Below are 15,361 nucleotides of genomic sequence, written 5' to 3' on the forward strand. Positions count from 1 at the left end.
GAAGTACAGAGGTATCGTACTGTCACAGGACAACACCAGAAAGGCATTCTGTTGTCGCACTGGGGGATGAAGAAGTAATTGCAAGAAATTATCAGGGTCAAAGAGTCTTAGAACATCTATACTGAAAAAAAATCCAATTAAAGTCCCTCTCATTAACCCTGCAGAGGGAAGTTAAACTCCAGTAAATATTAATTGTGCTGTCAAATGTTGGGATCAAAGAACTAAGTGGAGGGTTTGTAACTCAGTCGGGTCATTAACTAAAATGCCAACTGTCTCAATTGGACAGGAAAGGTCCCAAGACTTTTTTTTGGGCGGGGGGGCAGATATTGTTGTTACAGTTTCCCACACTCCTAGTTAACGTAGATACCTTAACAGAGCTGAATGCTAGGTCAGTACTTACTGATCTATCAGAAGTAGTGTGTTTATCACATAGTATCTGCGCTTTTGTAACTGGTACCCATGTTAATAGAAACATTCAGTATCATTGGTCCAATGTCTGCAGCTGGCCATAATAAGTGTGAATGGTGCAACAATGCATATGAATAAAGTAAAATTCATGCTATAACAGAATCTAACCATTGACATTCAATGTCAATACAATCACCAAATGCCCCACTGTCAACATCCTGGGGTTTAGCACTGACCAGGAGCTTAACTGGACCAGACATATACAGATGGTGGCTCCAAGAACAGAGAAGAGACTGGGAATTCTGCAATGTGTGAATCACCGTTTATCAATAATCTCTACTTGCCTGGTTGTGTAGCTCCAACATTGAAGAAGCCCAACACCGTACAGGACAAAGCAACCTGCTTTCTCTTCCCAAGAGAATTGTACGTGTTGCTATACCACAGAAACCAAAATGGCTCAAGAGGGTAGCTCTCCACCACCTACCCATGGTAATCAGGATTGGGAAATAATTGCTGGACATCCAACATTCCCTCTAATTATTTCCGCTGCTGCCCATGTGGGTCTCCGAGGTCCATGTGTGGCAGTTGCTTCTGAAACCGGAAGTTGATACTGGGAATGGCATCAGTTTGTCACCTGATCTGTGCAAACTGCAGCTAAACAGTTTAGAGGAAACATCATCCACATGCCATTAAAAAAAACATATTTCTTTGTACAAGCTGAAGGCAACAGAAAGAAGTCTTAAGGTGGACTGCAAAGCATCAAAAATAATTGGTCTACTTTGTTTTCAATGATTTCCCATCAGTGGCTGGCATTAGAATGCAAATTTAGCCAGTTGTTCACTAGAATACAAGATTTGACTGAGTAAGACTGACATGAGTGGTTTTATGTTTTTCGCAAAATAAATAAACAAGTTAACTTATGATACAGCTTTTAAAGTAAAACAAATTAATTAGCAGGTTAGCATAACTAATCAACTATGCTTGCATTGTTTTCTTTTCAGACATCTGAATTAAGATCCAATTGTAGCAAATTATTCCTTTACACAAAAGGCCTACCTAGCGGCAGAAGTGTGCCGATTATGCAGTAAGGAAGTGTTTATACTTTATGAATGTTTACACCCAATGGCGGAAAGACTTTGTTTACAACGTCTGTTTAACAAAACAACCTTCACCAAAGTCCTGCTCCTCAAACTCACTGGCAATCTATTACAAAATCAGGGTCTGAAAAATGCTGCAAGTCAATCTCGATACAACTAAAAAACTATGAATGCCCATGAAAATTGTAAAATCAATGAAAAACCGTATGATGAGCCCTGAGTGAATTTGATGCTGTTTGAGTAATGTGCTATTCCTGGTATCATTCTAAACATTAACAAAGTTCAAGTGAATTATCAGGGAAGCTATCAAGGCTGTTAAATTGTTAACCACTAATATGTTTTTTTATAGGGTTATAAAATGTTAATCAACAACACACTCACTGCTATAGACTAAAATGTTAACTAACTAGTCATAGCACTAGGATCAAAGTCAACTTTATTTGATATGAGACTAATGTTGTGTGCTCTACCATCCACATCTTCTGGTTCCTTAGGGGTTACATGATCTAGTGGGTATGTGAGGGCAGATTCCCTCTGGTCTAATGTAGAGTCTTGTCCTGTAAACAAGATGTAAAACTGTTGCAGAGATGCATTACACTGCAGGTTGTAAGAACAGGCTCTTTATTACCACAGGACTATTGGGAGGACATAGCACCAGGGATGACTCACATGAGATCCTATTTTACTCTCTTACCAAGTCAACATGACATTATTACAATGGCTGGTGCCTACTGGGCTCAATCAAGTATTAAACCTTTCAGATTCTTCCAGACACAAATCCCCTCCCCACAAGACCCGAAGAAAAAAGAACAGAATAGACCGTTCAACCCCTCAAGCCTGCTCCAGCATTCAAGCGGATCATGGCTGATCAGAACACACCATCCCCACATCTCCAAGTGTGATTTTTTCCTGCTAACTTTTAGGATTATACATTCATTCCAGTGTTATGATGGTGTTAAAATGGAATACCAAATTTTAACTTCCACCATCTGATTGTTATACCTGTGATTTTTCAAGGGCTAAGCGAAGATGAGACATGAACCTGAACCAGCTACAGTGGTCTCACTGAGGCAGACTTCAAGAGATCCACGTGGAACAAACAAAATCGTCCACCCTGAAATTGCCATTTTTATTTAAAGACGTCAAAACCAGACAACTGAGTCAGCATCAAGAAATTCTCGTTTTCTATTTTAATTCATAATTTTGGGAGGCTCAGCTTGGAAGAGTAGTGGAGCTATATTCAGGAATATAGACTGAACTATATTTCAACAGCTGTTTCTAAGCAGCAGGGCAGAGAGAAGAGAAAATTAATTTGTGACAACAAGGGTTGGTACTCTCTCTCTCTTCCTACCTGTTCCTACCATCATCTCAGAATTCAGTGAAAAAGCAAACAACCATTCACTGAGAACTCAAAGAAATCAACAGATTCCACTATTGCTGAGGATACAAGTCAATCATTAAACAACTGTGGTCCCAAATTAAGAATGTACTACATCAAGGATTTGAGGAACTGTTTATCTGGGTACCTTTGTCTGTTCCAGACAAGCTCCCTCTTAAACTTACTGCTTGTACAGGTGTTTGATTGGAAATGGTGTTTGATTAATTTGTTGGAGTTCTTTGAGGATGTTGTTAATAAAATTTATAAAGGGAAGTTGACGGATATTAAACAGAAAACAAAGAACTGCAAACGTTGGAAATCTGAATCAAAAGCAGAAATTGCTGGAGAAATTCAGCAGGTCTGGCAGCATCGGTGGAGAGAAAGCAGAGTTCACTCTTCACGTCCAGTGATCCTTCTTGAGAACTGAATGTAGCCAGGAAAAGAAAAAGAAAAGGTCTGGCAGCATCTGTAAACAGAAATCAGAACTGAGGGAGGGTCACCAGACCCAAAACGTTAACTCTGATTTCTCTTCACAGATACTGCCAGACCTGCTGAGCTTTTCCAGCAACTTCTGTTTTTGCTTCTGATTTACAGCATCTGCAGTTCTTTTGGTTTTTATGTAACCAGGAAAAGGTTGGTGTATACTCTGAAAATGGGAAGTGAGAATTCATAGTTGTGAAATATGTATAGGTTTTCTAGTTTTTGGTGCTAATGAGTTGCATGCAGCATATTTCCGACTTCACTAGACCATGCAGTTGAATTTGTATAGCTTGAACAGTTTATCTTCAATAGCCAGTGCCTGCTATCTGATAATGTTATGATACTTACTCCCAAGTCTAAACTTGTAATTCATGAAGGAGGGTCAGCTCAGCAAAATCTTTAGCCTGGATCATTTATTTCCTTCAACAAAATTTGGATTTGTCTTGTACTGGAGACTGTCCAATCTCAGTTAACTCTTTGTGTGGGCAGTTGTTCAGTCTTTTGCTTTTCTGTGGTTATGTCCCACTTCAACATATTTTATAAGAGTGATCTAATGCTGCACATTAAAAGCATTTGCTTTAAGTAACTACACACTGTTCACTCCTGTGAGTTCTCTTTGCTGCACAGTGTTGGCAAGGACTCGAAGTGTTCTAGCCACCGCATTGTCTTATCATGTGTATCTCTTGTGATTCTGTACTGTAAGAATTAAATGGCTTTTGAAAATCTCTTCGATGAAGTTTGATCTGTTTTCCCTTCGGATTAATTTGAACCTTTGCTTTCCTCATCACCCGAAATCTGGTTTTGTCAAAAGTTATGTCTTCTTTGTACTGTAATAAATCTGACAAAGACTCATGAGCAATGCTCACAACAATTCCATCTATTATGAATTCTGACTTTGAATGAACATTGTAGAATGTCTCCAGTAATTCATGGAAGGAATTAAAAATGTTATCTATGGGTACAGCTGGATCTGTATGTTTCTATTAAATGTTGCTTTTTCAAGACTTATTAATTCTGAAGTTGAAATAATTGTCAAAGGCTCTCAGTACTTCTTTGAACATGTCTTTTGCTTCTTTTACCCCTTAGAGAGCCATAACATAATCTGTTCCACTTCCAATTCTGTAGTGAAGTGCATTTACTTGTTCAGCTTCTGAATTATTATCAAGTTTAGATGGTAAATAATGATTTTTTCCAGAATGCTCAATTTGCATTCTATTTGGTCCATTCTGAAATTAAACCTTATGGTCTAAATTATTTTTGCTGCCATTAATCCATAACTATGTACTTCAACCTCTTTGAAAAGTTTTAATTCTTCAGTAATCGTGATTCTCCCATGCTGTGTTGCTGTTCAGGAAGGTTTCCCCACACTTTGCAGCTTTAGAAGAGAACTCTGCATGTTTTTTTCTCATTTGTTCACAGGATGTGTGCATTGCTGGTGCGGCTAGCAGTTATTACCCAGCATGCATTACCCTAGGAAAGATGGCTGGAAGCTGCCTTCTTGAACTGCTGCTGTACCTTAAGCAAAAGTAAGCCCACAAAGCTGTAAGAAAAAGGAGTTCAAACACTTGGACTCAGCTACATTCAAGAAACAGTAACAGAGTTCCAGGTCAGGACAGTGTCTCACTTAGGGTAGTATTAAAGACAGAAAATGCTGGAGAAACTCAGCAGGTCTGGCAGCATCTGTGCAGACAGAAGCTGAGTTAGCACTTTGAGTCCAGTTTCAAAACAGAAGAGGAAACACATCACACATCATGCATGGCATGGTGGAAAGGTCAATGAGGGCACGCGGCAGCTAATGGACAGTGAACAAGGTGTGTGTTGGGGGAGGTGTGGAATGGACAATGAAGGGGTGTGAGTGGGGTGGAAAGGCCAGTAAGGGCATGTGGGGGGCTGGAATGGACAGCGAATGGTTTAAGGCGGGGGATGGAATGGACAGAGAGGGTGTGGAGCGGGGGTTGGAATGGACAGTGAGGGGGCATGTGCGGGGAAATGGACAGGGAAGGGGGTGTGCGTGGGGGTGTGGTGGAACGGGCAGTAAAGGGTGTAGGGTGGGGGGAATGGACAGTAAGGGGTGTGGGGCTAGAGGAATGGACAGTGAGGGTGTGTGGGGTGGGAAGGGTAGAATGGACAGCGATGAAAATGGGGAGGTGGATGGACCATAAGGGTGTGTGGGGAGAGAAGCTTCAATTTGAGAGATGAGGCCAGGGCAGGATGTATTCCTATGCTTAGCAGGTCACAAGGATATCTCTGCCAGTGACAGGTGAGAGCAGCAGTGGGAAGTGGCATTAATTGCTAACTCAGAGATTACTGACTGAGTTCCACTTTACTTTTATCAGAAAGCAATATGTTTTCACTTCCCAAATTGGAATGTTTTAGAAGTGCACATGAAAATAGCGCCCCATGTGTTTGACATAAATGAATGAGGGGCGAACTTATAGAAACATATAAAATTATGAAGGGAATAGATAGGATAGAAGCAGAGAGGGTGTTTCCACTCAGGCGGTGTGAAACTAGAACCAGGATGCATAACCTCAAAATAACCTCAGATCTGGGACTAAGTTGAGGAGGAACTCAGTGAATGTTTTACGGCAAAGATAAATAGATTTTTGAACAGTTAAGAAATTAAGAGTTGTGGTGAGCGCGGGTAAGTGGAGCTAAGTCCACGAATAGATCAGCCATGATTTCACATCCCCCCCCATGATTTTAATAATGATCTTAGTAAAACGGCAGAACAGGCTCGATAGGCCAGATGGCCTAATCTTGCTCCTGTTTCTTATAAACTAATTCAACACATCATCTTGTTGGTGCAATGAAGGACTGGATCATACACAACATCCAAATCATTCTAACTTGGAAGATCTTGGGTTGAGGAGCAGTGAATAGACACGTTCCATTTTTAAAACTTTACAAAGACAAGACATGAAAACAAACTTGAAACTCAGATAAACTCAAGGCCATGTACAGTCTTTTTTTTAAATCATCTAACATTCCAAATCATATGCCCCTTTGTGATGTGATGTTATAAACTACCCAAAAATAACCAACTGATACACAAGTTTTTGGAAAGTACCTGTAAGCCTGGAGAAGGAATATCTTGTAGACGTTGATGGTAACTGTTCTCAGTGTACTAACCTGCAGAAATTATAAACATGTCTGAGCTGATCATCAATTTTATACTTGTCTATACAATACACAATAGCCACCTCCTCCATCCCAAGTCTGTAGCAACGATTCAAGGTATGTTAATCTTTGGGCAGATACACTATTTAAAAAGTCAAAAAGAATATAACTAGGTTTGCTTCGCCTTACACAGCAGGAAGAAACTATCATCAGGTTCGTTTCTGCTAATAACGAAGTGCAGGTACACAATCCTTTATCCGAAATCCTTGAAGCCAGTTGTTTTTCGGATTTCGTAGTTTTTCGGATTTCAGAATAAGTGACATTTTCACAGTGAAATGTTTTCAAAATTACCAAACAGCAGACCCATGTGTGACAAGTACAAGCACTGAGACACAACTGATACCTGCCAGTGCTGGGCCACATCGACACATCACATCTGAGTGACATGGGTTGAGTGGGTGTGGAGTTGGGTCACTTTTTCGCACACCAAACAACCTTGTTATACAGAAAAAAACTTCACAATAAAAACTTCAGATTTCGGAGCTTTTCGGATTTCAGAATTTCAGATAATGGATTGTGTACCTGTACAGGAAAGCCAAAATAGTTTTACAATTGTGTTTTACCATTACATTAAATAATTATCTTGAAGTTATTTCAAATCAAAACATTTTAGCTACCCAACAGTTTGTAGCAGCAGTGCAGTGATGTACTTTTTCGCTTGTGTGAAATCGGATTAACCAAAGGTTCTACTTTGGGCTTTTTTGACATTGTAACATCATAGATGAGCTGATGCGACAGTGAAGATCGCAGAAACAATTGCAGATCTCTCTGCGTGCAAAGTAGAACAAATGAGCAGCTTAACCTGTGAAGAGGAACTTTGGACAAAAAAAACCAAAAAACAAAGAAAGAGAGGTCCTGATATCGAGTTGTGGTAATCACCTTCAACTACAAACTCCTCTTATGAATTTCTCATCTCTCAACTCTTGTTACCTTTGAGAACAATACTGTACAATCTTGCAAATGGTTCATTAATTTTGTTGAAGTTACCAATTGCCCAGCAAGCACATGTCTGACTGGATCTGTCAGATGGAGAGACTCAATCTTATTGCAGGTTGCAAGGCCATTTAATTAGACTGAAAATATTCATTTGAATGCTTGGACAGCAACATGAAGCATTTTACCACGCATTCCCTATTTCCACAGTAACAGCGATCCAGTCAGGAATCTCTGCCCTATGTTGGGCAGTGTTGATTTGTTTAGACTCCAACCAGTGTACTTAGTTCTGAAAGCTGCCTACTCTCTGCCCTACAACAAAGTTCCCGAGCCCACTAACACTGTTAGAGCTTTGTTAGAAACCTCTCTTCCACCAGTCAGCAGCTGGGGCTCCACCTTCTCCACAAGCTTCCGATGTTCCTGGTCAAATTATGGATCGGGCCTTCGGCATCATCGCACTCTGCTGATAGACTGCACCTCCCTACAGATCAGGGCGAGTGGGGAGGGAAACCCCTTACGAGTGGCAGTGAAACCCCAGCGGGAAGACTCTCAGGTGACAAGGGAGAAAGCAGAAATTGGATGATGAACCATGATCATATTAAAACAGCAGAGCAGGCTCAAAGGGTTGAGTGGCCCACTCCAGTTCCTACCTTCTTTGTATCACTGTCTGCAGCTCCAACAATCCTTCAACCAACAGCCAGCCTGTTGCTAAGATGATGGTTGACCAGACTAAGCTATCATTGGTCCAGGTGCTGCTGTCAGGCTCCTTTGGGCCTGAGCTTCTCGAGACATTGATCTCTTCAAAAAAAAAAGTTCGGGGTTGGAGGGTTTGAGCTACAGGGAGAGGCTGAATAAGCTGGGGCTGTTTTCCCTGGAGCATTGGAGGCTGAGGGGTGACCGTACAGAGGTTTATAAAATCACGAGGGGCATGGATAGGATAAATAACCAAGGTCTTTTCCCTGGGGTGGGGGAGTCCAGAACTAGAGGGCATAGGTTTAGGGTGAGAGGGGAAAGACATAAAACGGACCTAAGGGGCAACCTTTTCACGCAGAGGGTGCTGCATGTATAGAATGAGCTGCCAGAGGAATAAGGGAGGCTGGTACAATTACAGCACTTAAAAGGCATCTGCATGGACATACGAATAGGAAGGGTTTACAGGGATATGGGCAAAATGCTGGCAAATGGGACTAGACTTGGTTAGGATATATGGTCAGCATGGATGAGTTGAACCAAAGGTTCTGTTTCTGTGCTGTACATCTGTATGACCCTATGATATGATGCCCTCCCAACTACTATCACCCAGTGTTGTGGGTTTATCATGGAAGTCATGAATATGACATAATCAACAGCAGCTATACATGCCAATTAGATCCTGAACAAACAGAGGAACCCAAATCACCTTTATACATCAGCCCTTTTACAACTGAAGCTTTGGAGAGAGAGGGATGATCCAAAACAGAGGGATGATCCAACACTTCAGGAATGAACAGGAAACAAAGCTGCCTCCTAAGTTTTTGGGTCTAAACACAATCGTTTGAGCAGCAAATAGGTAGGTCTCCAGCTGGATACTGACCTCTGTCTGTCTTACTCACGTGACGCACTATTGATGTTCATGGATGTGACAGATACAGAATTGAGAGTGTGTTGCTGGAAAAGCACAGCAGATCAGGCAGCATCCGAGGAGAAGGAAAATCAACATTTCAGGCTGGAGCCCTTCATCAGATACAGAATCCACCAAGTCCTCATCAAGTGCAATAGCAGGAAAGTGTAGCTCATGGGAAAAAGGGATTCACTTGTAATCTATACACTCTATAAGGAACATCACTGCTCACCTCCAGATCCAGGAACATGCGGTGACACTTCAACTTTAAGACAGCCAGGAGCTTCCTCCTCAGATTCTTCCCAGCTTCTGAACTGCAGTTGAAGGTCATGCTTGACCTGATGGAGGTATTTGCATAGCTAAATATCAAAGAAATGAAATTACTTCCATAGCATAGAATACTGGCTATCATATAGTATAACACACGTGGTGCCAGAACCTTTTACTGTTTTCAATTCCTGGTAATCTTGCATATTAAGTGATTTTTAGTTATTCTTGACTTTTTGAAAGTTAAACAACAAATTTTATTTCATTTTTTCCTCACCTAAAAGGTTTTAATCCCAAAGAAAAATGCAAAAGGGAGTGCCTTCTTCAACATGGAGTGGTCAATAAAGCTCGTATTTCTTTAGGTTAAAAGTCAAACACATTATTTTCATGACATTATGTTTTTGCTGGTTCAATATTTAATGGCTGTCTTTCATGACGGGATGATGGGAGACTTGTGATGGCTATTGGTTGCTGCTACAAGTTACCCCTTTTATTGGGACGTCCCACTGAAACCTTGCTCGACAACACCAGCAGGGTGGGAGTGGCGGTAACCGGTACTGCAACAACCCAAGGCTGAGCCCAGAGATCCAGGCCGAGGTGAATGATGGTGAAAGGAGGATTTGCAGGAGAGAGGGGAAAGTGTACAGCCCACACAATTTGCAGAGCGCCTGCAAAGTCAGGCATATCACGCAAAATTCAAGAACCAGCCTTATTATTTTTCATACTGATGAGCCTCAGAGGATGCCTTTTGAGGAGGAAGACTCCTGGGCAATTCACTCTGTACAACAACAACTTGCAGTTTAGATAGTGCCTTTGAAGTAGTGAAGAATCCCAAGTCGTTTTACAGGTGCATTACCAAGTGATTTCCCATTGAGCCACATAGAAACATAAAACCTGCAGCCGGCCATTTAGCCCAGCAAGCTTGCTTCACCACAAAATCATCTCAAAGGTAAGGAGGGTGCGAAGAGATGGAGGGCTTTTGAGAGGACAAGTTTTTAAAAATTCATTCACAGGATGAGGTTATCACTAGGCCAACATTTATTGCCCATCCCGAATTGCCTGCAATTAACAGTCAGCCTATGGGTGTGGAATCACACATAAGGATGGCAATTTCCTTCCCTAAAGGGCTTTAGTGAACCAGATGGGATTTTGTCGAGAGTCAACATTCATGGTCATCATTACACCCTCAATTCCACATTTTTATTGAATTCAAATTCCACCACCTGACATGGTGGGATTCGAACCAGGATCAATAGTCCAGCAACAATACCACTACGCTATCACTTCCCCAACAAGTGACAGAAATTCTTCTGTTGAGGCACTAGGCAGCTGAATGTATGACTGTCAATGTAGCAGTGGATAACAGGGAAGAGTTAAGAAAGCAGAACGTGATATATCCCCTCCCACCAACTCCAAAAAAGAACTCTTTGATAAAATCCAAACAGCTCTTGAACAAAGCAGTTACTTTCACCTCTGAAATATGGCCACTTTGCAGACTTGTACATCAGAACTCAAGAAATCAAGCTTAAATCAGCATAGAGCCTTTTAACCAAAGTCCTAGCACAGAGATAAGGGAAATCATTACCAGCACACTCAACACAGCAATAGTTGACAAAGTAATCATTGTTTACACTGAGATGTCCTATTAAGTTTCAAGGATCATTCAGTTCTCCCTCTAGGCTAAATATTAAAAGGATATTGATAACACAAAGAGGTGAGACCACACAACCGTATGAGGCAAAGAGAAAACTGCCAGTTCTTACCAACTTTAAACTTTTTTTTGAGTATCTAGGAATATATGCTTTGTGAGATAACTCTGGGCTGTTTTGAAGTTTGTGGGGAAATCACTTCTCCAAAGCCTCATTCAATTAGGAGTGCTTTTCAGTAAGGAAGCAGGGATACTGAGTAAGACAACACGACACACCCGGTGCACAGCAAGATGACAGCATGACACAGCATTGGAATGTGCAAATCTGTCCCCTCCCACATTAGCAGGAAGCTTCTTGTGACCCTGAGCCAAAGAGTGCTGAGTCAGGTATTCCAGCAAGTGAATGATAGAACATGTATCTCAGCAAATCAGGCAATTTACTAACAGAAGGACAAAAATTGTTATCTTGCATGTATTTTTGGGTACAGTAATGCTCCCAGCAGGGATCTAACCTGAGTGCAAGACCAATGAATCTACTCACAAATCAGCAGTACCTGGTTTGACCCATGGTTATAGTTGAGGCACCAGCTTCACCAATGACAAAGTAATAGCTAATAACCTGATGGTCAAACATTCTTTCAGAGAAAAAGATAAATCTGCCTGTTGACATTTATAGAGGGAGAGTTTAGAGAGAGATACATTGTTTTCTACAGTTATTGGCTGGCTGTTTCTCAACTGATTATGTATCATAACCGACAGTGGTAGACACCAACTTCCTTTTTGGAATCACCTGGTCTGGGTCGGACTGTTGGCGGAAGTTGCAGATGCTGGAGATCAGAGTGGTGCTGGAAAAGCACAGCAGGTCAGGCAGCATCGGAGGAGCAGGAAAATTGACGTTTCGGGTAAAAGCCCTTCATCGGGAATTCCTTCAGGCCCTTTATCAGCCCTTCAGTCCTGATGAAGGGCTTTTGCCCGAAATGTTGATTTTCCTGCTCCTCGGATGCTGCCTGACCTGCTGTGTATTCCCAGCACCAGTCTAACCTTAACTGTATTGGACTGTTGTTATGTCAGAATCTAAATGAATTTGCATTGTTGTGCCACCTTGTTTGACCTGAACTGGTACTGGAGTTTAAAAAGAGGCAACTTGGTTAAAACATATACAACCCCTGAAGAGTCCTAACAAGGTGAATGTTTCCCCTGTGGGAGACTCTAGGACTCAGGGTCACTGCTTAAGTATCAGAGGCTACCCATTTAACACAGAGAGGAGGGAAAGAGATTTCTCACAGAAGTTCAGGAGTCTTTGGAATGCTCCTGTTCAAAAGGCGACGCATGCAGGAATCTTTGAACTTCCTTAATAGTAAAAGGCATGGGTAGATAGATTCTTGATGAGCAAGGGTGTGAAAGGTTATCAGGGGAGGCAGCAATGTGGAATAACCAGATCAACTACGACCTTGCTGAATGGTAGAACTGAATGGATACCTTCAGCTCCTCGTTCATATGTTCCGAGTTCTGTCTGTGACACGTGGGAGATTGTGAATACTGTCTCCTTGGAGATGCTGCTATGTAATAACAAGACAGGACTAGTTACTGACACAATGTTCTGAAACATTGAGCAAGTTAACGACAGAGCTGAATAGTGTCTCATTACTGCAGCAGTGTGCCGAGGTGGAGCGGACTGGAGGCTTGGAGTGGAGCAGGATAGTTGTTGGACAGGGGGGCCTGGCAGGGACGGTCATACTGCGTGCACGCTGAGTTGCTGCAAACTAATGTCTACTTGAAATCCTTTACAGGACTGTAATGTCAACCCTTTAACTATGTTGTAACGACAGCTTATTTCTAACTTTTTTTTAAGATAATGTAAATAATACTCTAACTTTTCTTTTTAATTCCTCTTTTGTATCCACAATTTATACCTACGTTCTCATATCTAAGATGGTGCCATGAAAGGCAGCCATTGTAAAGACTTTTCGCTATACTCCTACACTGGAGTACACATAACAATAAAGGATATTCTATTCTATTCTAGAAGTAGCCACTGGAATTTTAACTGGGACTTCTTCATTGAAGAAATATTGTGTATAAATACATATTACATAACCACGTATTTTAAAGATGAATCCAGCATATAAATGTGTGTCCCACTTCCACACGAAGTTTCCAATTTATACCATTACTTGTTCATATTCTGAAATGATATTTATCTGACAAACCAACTTGGTAAAGAAGCAACACTCAATGAAAGTCTCTGGACAAGAGCAACCAGCTGACAAGGAGCATGAGCAAATAAAGAAACTGCTGTTCAAAGAACAAAGCTCAAAGAAAATTTACAAACCAAAACAAGCCCTCCAAGCCTGAGCCGATCCAAATGTACTGTATAAACCTGTTGGTCAATTCCTAAGCATCTGTATCCCTCTGCTCCCCACCTACTCATGCATTTATCCAGACACATCTTAAATGAATCTGCCGTGCCTGCCTCTACCTTGTCTGATGGTAACAAGTTCCAAACGCCCACCACCCTCTGTGTGAAGTACTTGCCACGTGTATCCCCCTTAAACTTTCCACCTCTCACCTTGAAAGTGTGACCTCTCATTATTGAATCCTTCACTCTGGGAAAACGTTTGTCTCTATCCATCTTGTCTAAACCCTTCATGATTCTGTAAACCTTAATCAGGTCCTCCCTCAATCTCCTTTTCTCTAATGAAAATAAACCTAACCTACTCAACCGCTCTTCATAGCTAGCACCTTCCATACCAGACAACATCCTCGTCAATCTTCTCTGCACCCTCTCCAAAGCGTCCACATCCTTTTGGTAATGTGGCGACCAGAACTGTCCACAATATTCTAAATGCGGCCGAACAAATGTCTTGCACAATTTTAACATGACCTGCCAGCTCTTATACTCAATAACCCGTCCAATGAAGGCAAGCATACTATACCTTCTTGACCACTCTATCCACTGTGCAGCAACCTTCAGGATACAATGGATCTGCACTCCCAGATCTCTCTGCCCATCAACGTTTCCCAAGGCTCTTCCTTTCATTGTATAGTTCGCTCTAGAATTAGTCTTGCCTAAATGCATCACCTCACATTTGTCTGGATTGAAAACCATCTGCCAATTTTCCGCCCAACTCTCCAGTCTATCTAGAAGCTTTGCTTCCCCCTTTAAAATTACATTCTCCATATCCCTTCTGAACTTAGAGGAACAGCCAGTTGCTCTTTAATTCACTTTTAGTAACTGCCAACAAGAATTTACTCCAAATGTGTTCGACCCCCACCACTCCTTTCTGAGTTGCTGCTCAGTCCCTACTTCCAACTATACGGCTGGAATAGTTAACTTCTGCTTTCCCTCTAAGTCTTGCAAGGGAACTGCGCTTGTGTGACCAGGCGCGTGTGAAATAAAACATCTCCTACCTGGAATAGTCACAATACACTTCAAGTGTCTGTGTATCGAAGAGCAGACCACACCAAGGGAAGAGAGAATGTTCCGGCAATGACATGATTTTGCTGCAGCCCGGAAGGTCCTCATCAAGAGCAAAGTTGACCAATGTTTTATGGGGGCTTATGAAACAGCCGTACTCCGGGATTCCTGCTGCCAGAATTCTGGACCATTAAGAAACATAAATGAACACTTGTTCTGTATGAGTTCTCTAAAGCACTAGCTCAAAGCAACAGAAAACAGTGTAGTACTTCCTGTATTAGTGGTCAGTCTGCCTCAGTTGATGGCTCTGTTGCCTCTGATATGCAAAGTTTCAGGTTCAAATCGAGCAGGGATTAAGGGTGACACACTATTGCAACGCTGAAGGAGCGCTGCACTGTCAGAGGCATTATCTGTTGGATGAGGTCCTCTTAGGTGGGTGTAGATGATCCTGTAGCAATATTTCTAAGAATAGACAATAGACAATAGGTGCAGGAGTAGGCCATTCTGCCCTTTCACCCTGCATCACCATTCATTATGATCATGGCTGATAATCCTCAATCAGTATCCTGTTCCTGCCTTATCTCCATAACCCTTGATTCCACTATCCTTCAGAACTCTATCCAACTCTTTCTTAAATGAATCCAGAGACTGGGCCTCCAATGCCTTCTGGGGCAGAGCATTCCACACACCCACCACTCTCTGGGTGAAGAAGTTTCTCCTCATCTCTGTCCTAAATGGTCTACCCCTTATTTTTAAGCTGTGTCCTCTGGTTCGGGACTCACCCATCAGCGGAAACATGTTTCCTGCCTCCAGAACATCCAATCCTTTAATAATCTAATATGTCTCAATGAGATCCCCTCTGTCTTCTAAACTCAAGGGTATACAAGCCCAGTCGCTCCAATCTTTCAACATAAGATAGTCCCGCCATTCCAGGAATTGACCTCATGAACCT

General features: G+C 41.8%; 1 protein-coding gene across 1 annotated transcript in view; it reads right to left on the minus strand.

The window, feature by feature from the left end:
• tert (telomerase reverse transcriptase) overlaps positions 1–15,361 on the minus strand; it is a 62,274-nt gene that overhangs the window by 17,925 nt on the left and 28,988 nt on the right. The window contains exons 11-13 of the mRNA XM_072560500.1: positions 14,403–14,591; positions 9,309–9,435; positions 6,434–6,495 (exon numbers count right to left, since the gene is read on the minus strand). Of these exons, the coding sequence (XP_072416601.1) occupies positions 6,434–6,495; positions 9,309–9,435; positions 14,403–14,591 (378 nt within the window). The remainder of the gene's footprint in view (positions 1–6,433; positions 6,496–9,308; positions 9,436–14,402; positions 14,592–15,361) is intronic.

This window comes from Chiloscyllium punctatum, chromosome 41 (assembly GCF_047496795.1).
Source record: "Chiloscyllium punctatum isolate Juve2018m chromosome 41, sChiPun1.3, whole genome shotgun sequence".
In the NCBI taxonomy this organism is placed as follows: Eukaryota; Metazoa; Chordata; class Chondrichthyes; order Orectolobiformes; family Hemiscylliidae; genus Chiloscyllium; species Chiloscyllium punctatum.